The sequence below is a fragment of the Callorhinus ursinus genome, unplaced genomic scaffold (genome assembly GCF_003265705.2).
Source record: "Callorhinus ursinus isolate GAN/ISIS: 27379988/994484 unplaced genomic scaffold, GSC_fseal_2.0 scaffold11, whole genome shotgun sequence".
Classification (NCBI taxonomy): domain Eukaryota; kingdom Metazoa; phylum Chordata; class Mammalia; order Carnivora; family Otariidae; genus Callorhinus; species Callorhinus ursinus.
Genome location: NW_027397073.1, coordinates 6,824,294 through 6,833,334, shown reverse-complemented (window position 1 = coordinate 6,833,334; position 9,041 = coordinate 6,824,294). Strand labels below are relative to the sequence as shown.

At 41.3% G+C, this 9,041-nt stretch overlaps 1 protein-coding gene across 3 annotated transcripts in view; it reads right to left on the bottom strand.

The window, feature by feature from the left end:
- Positions 1-9,041, bottom strand: part of RTTN (rotatin) — a 160,420-nt gene that overhangs the window by 140,806 nt on the left and 10,573 nt on the right. Inside the window, exons 9-11 of one of the 3 annotated variants that reach the window (XM_025886778.2) lie at positions 7,605-7,770; positions 5,253-5,434; positions 2,449-2,564 (exon numbers count right to left, since the gene is read on the bottom strand). In XM_025886778.2, coding sequence (XP_025742563.1) covers positions 2,449-2,564; positions 5,253-5,434; positions 7,605-7,770 — 464 coding nt within the window. Of the gene's footprint in view, positions 1-2,419; positions 2,565-5,252; positions 5,435-7,604; positions 7,771-9,041 lie in introns of those variants that run through there. The other 2 variants (XM_073898061.1, XM_073898060.1) reach the window with 2 other exon arrangements.

Genomic DNA, 9,041 nt, shown 5'->3' with positions numbered 1-9,041 from the left:
TGGAGTGGTGGGGGGGTGGGAGGGATGGGGTGGCTGGGTAATAGATACTGGGGAGGGTATGTGCTATGGTAAGCGCTGTGAATTGTGCAAGACTGTTGAATCACAGATCGGTACCACTGATACAAATAATGCAATTTATGTTAAGAAAAAACAAAAAAGAAGAAGATAGCAGGAGGGGAAGAATGAAGGGGAGTAAATCGGGGAGCGAGACGAACCATGAGCGAGGATGGACTCTGAAAAAGAAACTGAGGGTTCTAGAGGGGAGGGGGGTGGAGGGATGGGTTAACCTGGTGATGGGTATTAAAGAGGGCACGTTCTGTGTGGAGCACTGGGTGTTATGCACAAACAATGAATCATGGAACACTACATCAAAAACTAATGATGTTAATGTATGGTGATTAACATAAAAAAAAATTTTAAGTGAAAAAAAGTTACAAAAAGATGCTCAGCTTTACGCATACAGAAAAACAAATTAATACTACATTGACATATCATATCTCACTTATCAGAATGGCAAAAAATGTGAGGTTTGACTATAAACCCTACTGCTGAGTGTGTAGGAGAAAACACATTCTAATAAACTGCTGGGGAGTGAATGAAATGGTATAGCCATAAAGGAGAATGCAACAATATCTATGATTTAAAATGCATTTACTGGGCGCCTGGGTGGCTCAGTTGGTTAAGCAACTGCCTTCGGCTCAGGTCATGATCCCAGGCTCCTGGGATCGAGTCCCGCATCGGGCTCCCTGCTCAGCAGGGAGTCTGCTTCTCCCTCTGACCCTACCCCCTCTCATGCTTTCTCTATCTCATTCTCTCTCTCAGATAAATAAAATATTTAAAAAAATAATAATAATAAATAAAATAAAATGCATTTACTTTTTCAATTTAAGTATAGTTGACACACAATGTTACATTTAGTTTCAGGTGTACAATACAGGGATTCCACAACTCTAAACTTTATGCTATGCTCAAAAGTGTAGCTACCATCTGTCACCATATGATGCTATTACAATACCATTGATTATATTCCCTATGCTGTACTGCTGTACCTTTCATCCCCATGACTTAAGACATTCCATAACTAGAAGCCTGTACCTCTCACTCCCCTTCATCCATTTTGCCGGTCCCCACATCCACCCTCCCTCTGACAACCTTTTTGATACAGGAATCCTACTTAAAGAATTTATCTACCCTAGACACACACTTACACATGTATGAAATGACATATGCATGTTATTCATATCACATAATTCATATTAGCAATTGAGTCCAACAATAGGAGACTGGCGAATAAACACACACTGAGACACTCGTAGCCTATAAAAGAGAAGGATGAACACCTCCACATATGGACATGAAAAAATCTCCATACCCATTATTCCGTGCACATGGGATATATTTTTAAGTTATAAAAACAAGGTGTAAAACCGCATGTGACATACTACCTCCTATGTAAGATGTGGGAAGAGCAATGAGAATCTACATGCTTACCCGCTTATGTTTGCAAAAACTAAAATAAAAATGGAAAAAATAAACCAGAGAACAGGATGACAGGGGAACGTCTCTGAATTATATGTTCACGAGGAGAAAATAATTCCCAAAAGTAAAAACAAATATAACTGTATCATAAACTATTAACAGAGAAAAGAGTTCTTTCAAGTGACTTTGAGGCACAGTTTTTTGACTGTATATTCTTTTCTCTTTTAGGATTTTATTTATTTATTTGAGAGAGAGAGAAAGTACATGCAAGAGAGAGCTTGAGTGGGGGTAGGGCAGAGGGAGAGAGAGAATCTCAAGAAGACTCTACGCTCAGCACAGAGTCCAACGTGGGGCTTAAGCTCATGACGCTGACTGAGCCACCCAGGTGCCCCTTGACTACGTATTTTTAGTGAGATTCAGTCTAAGTCAAAAAGAACTGCCAAGAAATCTTGAACTTTATCGGTTAAGGACCACAGTGATACAAACACTACTATTCTGAAATTACTTAGTATGTGCTGAAGGTTAAAGCTAATGAGCAATTATGTTGATATTGCTAAAAAACAAGATTTTCTATGAGCAACAGTACAAAATATGAGCATGGAAATACAAGTTTAAAATCAGAAAAATAGCAATCTGAACTCTTTTTTTAAAATACGTATGTCCTAGTTCAATTACTAAAAGAAAAAAAAATGATATGACAGTAGCTATAAAGGACCCCTTTGGCCTGTTCTTAGTTTCAATATATATCCCCCATTACAAGTAACCAGAATCAAAAATTAATTAATTAATTAATTAATTAAAGTAACCAGAATCTCTAGAGAAATGGCCTATTCCAGAATGCACAAAATAAGCCTGGGACATAGTGGGGGGAAAGAAAGCTTTCAAAGACTAATGAGATGATGAAACCACCTTAAAAGGATCAAAATAAAATACTATTTACCATATCCCAAGGAAAACACTGATTCTCACCATATCTATAGCAAAAAGACTGCTGTCATCCCAGACATCTTCTGAAATTGCTTCACCAATAAGTATCATATCCTCTGCAAGCAATTCCAGAACTCTTATTATCATCTGTCTACCACCTAGGAATATAAACAGGAGATAAGAAAAAATGTTAACTTTAAACGAACAGCTAGATATCATACTGCTCAACCCTCTAGTCAGTCATGCCCCCAAACTCCTATTTCTTTTTATTTTTTTGATGTCTTTAGAATCACTGAGAGAGACGACTAGGGAAGTCATGCTCTATAACCACCATTAACACCTTTGTTCCAATCACAGTACTATTTAACCACAACAAATCCAATGTGCTCATAAGTGAGAAAGATATTCAAAAAGAAAGTAGCAAAATCTAACTAAAAACGCTGTGAGGTTGATTAAGATTCTTCTAATTCAGAGACCTTCTGTATTACATGTAATATGTAACAAAGCACCAGGTTAGGTTTAGAAAATGCATTCTGTGAATCTCCTATTTAGTGCTAGAAGGCTTAACCCTCGTCAAAAGTATTACACCACACCTGAGCGGCCAGGGAAGCTGAAATTCCACTGGACCAACTAAAGTAACAAACATGCATGATGGCGTTTGCTGAAGAACCTTCAAGAAAATCCACCTGAAACAGGTTCTCAAGCCTCTATTAACTTAAAAGTCTATAAAAATTCCAAAAGAGGGGCGCCTGGGTGGCTCAGTCAGTTGAGTATCTGACTCTTGATTTAGGTTCAGGTCATGATGTCAGGGTCCTGGGACTGAGCCCCACATTGGGCTCCCTGCTCATCAGGAAGTATGCTTGAGGATTCTCTCTCTCTCTCCAACGCCCCCCCCGACCCGCCCCCTGCTCATATGCATGTGCGCTCTCTCTCTCTAAAATAAATAAATCTTAAAAAAAAAAATTCCAAAAGAAACTGTTCTGTCACACCCACCAAAGCAATCTCTTCTCCAGAGAGACAGAATAACAAAGGAACTCTACTATCTGTAAGGTGAACATTCAATCAAGACTTCCCTGTCCCACATACCAAAGGTCAATTTCCAATGAATAAAAGTAAAACAAACTACCAGATCATAAAAGTCTAGATTAACTGTTCCATTAGAACAGCTGGAGCAAGTTCTCTTAGAAATCTCTTATGATATTGAACAATTACAAATTATGCAATAATTTATCACAAAAGGGCAAGAGAACATTTAGAAAATTTTATGTACCAAGATATAACTTTATAATTATCAATCTGACTTTTTACAGCAAATTAAGAAAGGTTAAAAGAGAAATCATTATATCTAAAACTGTTCTTCTCAGTATACCATGCAGACAAACATATATACTTTATGATGTCAAAGTTCAGCCTTTCTTTTATTTCACATTACTAGTACATGAATTAATATGTGCTTCTAACTCCTGGAAGCAGAGTTATTCAGTCAGTTATAAGTTAGGGTTATTTGGTTTTCCTCAGGATAAAAACATTTTTAACACTTCCCAAATATAGACCCCCATCCTGCTTCCCTCCCCACCACCTCCAAGCAGGCAAAAATAAGACACAGTGCTTGAAGAACCACTCAAATAGGACAGATTCTTTATTGAGCCAGTATAAACCATAAAACACATACCTTGTTTGTCTTGTATTTATATCTTGACAAGTTTATCAACTACTGAAAATGTACAGAGTTAGAGAATAAAAAATCATTACTGCTTCCAAACCTTCAGAAGGCTTCTGAAGCCTACTGGCTTCAGAAGAACCTTGGTTCAAGCCTCTGTTTTAGCTGTTTGACTTTGGATAAGCTTCTAAACCACTCTAAACCTCAGTTTTCTCATTTGTAAAATGGGGATGAAAGTAGTAACTACCACTTATGGAAAGATAAAATGGGATAGTGAGAGGAACGCGTGAAATCACGCACACAAAGCCAGAACTGCTGTTCTAGTCCTAGACTCTGTCAGATATTGGCCATATTTTTATTGTTCCTATCACACTTTACTAAAATTACAACTGCATTACAATGTATACTTAAATACATCTTTGCAGATTTACCCAGCACATTTGAGAGAAGAAGCAACTCCAGAATGTTGGGAGGTTGTTTTGAGTTTGGGGTTTTTTTTTAGAAAAAGAAATTACTGCAAAGGTAGGAATCCAATTTGGGGTTTATTTGTTTTTCACATGTTTCATAGCTTAACTACAAACAGTGGGGAGACTGAACAACTGAGAGCAACTCAAAAAGTTTCCGAAGGGCAAAAGCCAAAGATTTTTTACCCTGGTCTATTCATGCTGGCCCACCTTCTCTAACTTACTCTGGCGGCATTGTTTCTTCAGTGCTTACATTTAGCCATACAGAAGTGGACTCCTGTGCAGTTAAAAGCCATGAATGGAAGGGGATACTCTATCCAAACAATGCTCATGGCACCCACATTTACTTAGGAGATAATAAGACTATATTAAGTGCTTAAAAATTTGTATCCCAGGGGCACAAGCATCTGCCTTCGGCTCAGGTTATGACCCCAGGGTCCTGGGATTGAGCCCCCCATATTGGGCTCCCTGCTCAAGAGGTGAGTGTGCTTCTCCCTCTGCCCCTCCCCCTGCTTGTGCACGCACTCTCTCTCTCTCTTTCAAATAAATAAATAAAATCTTAAAAAAAAAAAAAAGAACAAGAAGAATTTGTATCCCAAACGGTAAGTAAATACAGATTCTAAATGTCATAACATAGGCAAAAAAAAGAAAAATAAAAGTCCCTGAAAACAGACAAAACAAAGACAAATTACATAAAAAGAACCACAACTTCAAAAACTAACCTGTTCTTAAGAGAGGAACTGCTGATTCCAGAATAGAGACACAGAACTGGGGAAGACTGAGCTGCTGGAACTGTAGTTCCAGAGTGTCTTCAGTCTCTAGCTCTGGCAGATCTATGTGAACCACATCCAAAGGCGAGTGCACAGATATCCGAGAGTTCACAGGGGCATGACTACTACTTCCACTGTAAAATAAAGGATAATCCTTGAATGTGGAAACAGCCCACAAATAGGTTTCCTGCCTCTCTGCTGTCTGGCATATTAGAAGCTTCACATTAGGCACAACTACATAGCTTCATGCAACAATCCTGGTCAGATTTGAGAAACACAAATTTATAAGATTAAATTTCATAAAGATGACTCGAAATTGTAAATGAAACCAAAAATGCATTTATATATTGCTTTTCAAAATGACGTTCCTGAAATTCCTGTAAGAGCAATCAACATTAGCACTAATAACTCATTCATTTCTAGAGAAGAGCAAGCCAATTCATAACAAAGTTCTTCTGTAATCAACTTATAGAGGCAAAACTAAATCATTTAGTCCCTAGATTTTCACCAAATGTTCTAAGTAAGCCAATGTTAGCAACCAAAGAATGCTAGAAAATGCCAGAAAAACATGAGGAGAAATGCATTACTTCATTTAGTACATTCAACATCACATCATGATTTTGAAAATATACCAAAAAGTGGAACATCCCGTCTTTCTTGGCTTTCTTCATAAAAAATTCTTACCTCAGGTGTCAAGTGATGGGGTGAGGATAAAGTGTTAGAGAAAGGGCTGAACCTCACATTTACAAATTTTTGACTTTTAATATTATCCATAATTGAAGCTGAATCACAGATACACTAATGCTATTGAACAGGTAAAACTCCAAAAATTAAATATATGTTTTGTCATTTCTTCAATTTCAACATCCCAAAATATGAAAATGAGGTGGGCTTCTCTCAAACTCTAAAAGGCTCCGTGAGGAACGTGCTCAGTGAGGAGTGAGAAAGCATACACAGGCAGCACTCTAGATACCACTTAGAGAGTGAGACAGAAAGGCTTTCTAAGGGTAAAGAGAAAAGCTGTGTCTGCCCGACACCAGCTCCTACAGAAGGATTAGGGGCACAGGCTCTCAGATCATACTGTCCACACCTCCGCCCTCCTCTTTACCAACCGTATAAACTGGGGTAAGACTCACTGCCTTTCCAAACCAGGTTTGTCTGTGAAATGACGATGATGGGAATACCACTGCTATTACAGGACTGTCAGGAGGACAGCTAAAGGAGATAAAGCATGTACGGCACTTGGCGGCACTTACACCGAGCATGCAGCCAGCACGAATCAGTGAGAGCCTGTAGCAGCAGCAGTGTCACGAGTGAAAATCAAGCCAAAAACGAGTGTTCATTTCACTGAGCATTTATTAAAACACCACCAAAGGAGAAATTAGTATGTTCATAAGATGCCTGTAGCCTAAGGATGAGGTAACACACAAACACCACGCCAATCCCCTTAAGCAAAGTTAATATATAAAAATCTGTATTTACACAAGTAAAATATCGTAAATTGTGCATCTTAAAGGAATCTTTGTTTTATAGTCATGAATCATTGTCTTTAATAAATACTGATGCATTTAAGTTATGATTAGACTTACAAATGTGGGTTTAAAATATCAAAATGTATCTATCATTTAAAGCTATGCTTTTAAACTAGATCGCATTTCATTTGTGGCTGATGAAAACAATTTAAGAGGTCAGAATTTTCATTCTTTTTTTAACGAAATAGAAAACGGAAAATATAGTTCACTACGTAGCATATGGAATCAAAGTACTATTTTGTGGACATCTTGTTTTGGCAGGGACACACACACAGCTGTACACACACGCACACACACATAGGTGTACACACACACAGGTGTACATGCACGCACGCACACACACACAGGTGTACACACACAGGTGTACACGCGCACACAGGTGCACGCACACGCACGCACACACAGGTGTACGCACACACAGGTGTACGCACGCGTGCGCACGCACACACGCATGCACACAAAGGTGCACACGCATGCACGCGCACGCACACACGCGCACACACAGGTGTACACGCAGTGCACGCACGCACACGCACACAGGTGTACACGCACACGCGCACGCACACGTAAGAGCGTATGTCTGTGTCCAGAGCGTTGCACTGAATGTAGCATATTTCTTACTGCAGGTCGTGGTCCCACAAGTGTGACGCGCGCCGGTTCGACCAGAGGCCAGCACTCGTGGTGATGTTCCAAAAGGCGAGACAGACGCGACCGGCAGCCGGCCCCCGGCGCTGAACGGCGCGCACACGCGGTCCCCGGCTGCCGCGCTCACCTAGAGGCCGCGGCGTCCCAGTCCTGGCCGTCGCCTCTGGGCCGCGGGCCCGTGCGCCCGGCCACTGAGGGCCGCGGGCTGCTGCCTCCCGGAGAAGGGTTCCGCGCAGGGTCGCCGACTCTGACTTCATGACAGTAGGACAAAGAAGAATTGGGGGAAACTGCGTCTGGGGGAAAAGAACGAAATTAGCCCGCACTAGTGACAAATGACGATGATACAGCTTTCCTGTCATCCTTCCCAAAGACCTCAATGAAGTAAGACAGTGGAAGCACGTCTACCGGGGTGAAAGCAAGGCAGTGGAAGCACGTCTACGGGGGTGAAAGGAAGGCAGTGGAAGCACGTCTACCGGGGTGAAAGCAAGGCAGTGGAAGCACGTCTACCGGGGTGAAGGTAAGACAGTGGAAGCACGTCTACCGGGGTGAAGGGAAGACAGTGGAAGCACGTCTACCGGGGTGAAAGGAAGGCAGTGGAAGCACGTCTACCGGGGTGAAGGTAAGACAGTGGAAGCACGTCTACCGGGGTGAAGGTAAGACAGTGGAAGCACGTCTACCGGGGTGAAGGTAAGGCAGTGGAAGCACGTCTACTGGGGTGAAAGGAAGGCAGTGGAAGCACGTCTCCCGGGGTGAAGGTAAGGCTGTGGAAGCACGTATACCGGGGTGAAGGTAAGGCCAGCCCCTTCCACGAGCACCCCCGCAGCACGTCTACACTGCTAACTGCCTACCCTGACCRCGTGCGCCTTCTAGCCAGCATTATCGACTCACCACGTTCAGGACTGCCGAGGCGAGCCACTGCCCCACCCAAAACTCTACGAGAACCCTACCTCAAACTACATGTGAAAAGAACTCAAAAAGTAAACCTACATACAAGTTAAAACCACAAAACTCTTAGCAGAAAATACAGAGGTCAGTCTTCATGCTCTTGGATTGGCAAGACATCCTCAGACATGAAACCCAAACCAGGAACAAAGAAAACAAAGATAAACTGGACTTCATCGAAATGAAAAACTTTTGTGCGTTAGACATTATCTGACAACTACAGAAACTGACAACCTACAGACTGAGAAAAAATATTTGCAGATCATGTATCTAAAGAGGACTTTATAACCAGGGTATATAAAGAACTAAAACTCAACAAGAAAAAACAAACAAAAAAAACACAAAAAACAAAAAACCATGAGCACCTGGGTGGCTCAGTCAGTTGAGCTTCCAACTCTTGATTTTGGCTCAGGTCATGATGTCAGGGTCATGAGATCAAGTCCCACCTCAGGCTCCGTGCTCAGCAGGGAGTCTGTTTGAGACTCTCTCCCCCCCTGCCCCCTTCCCCCCCCCCCCCCCCCCCCGCGCAGCCACACGCTCTCCCTCTCTCTAAAATAAGTAAATAAAATCTTAAAAAAAAAACCCACCCAATTTAAAAATGGGCAAAGGACTTTAAAAGACA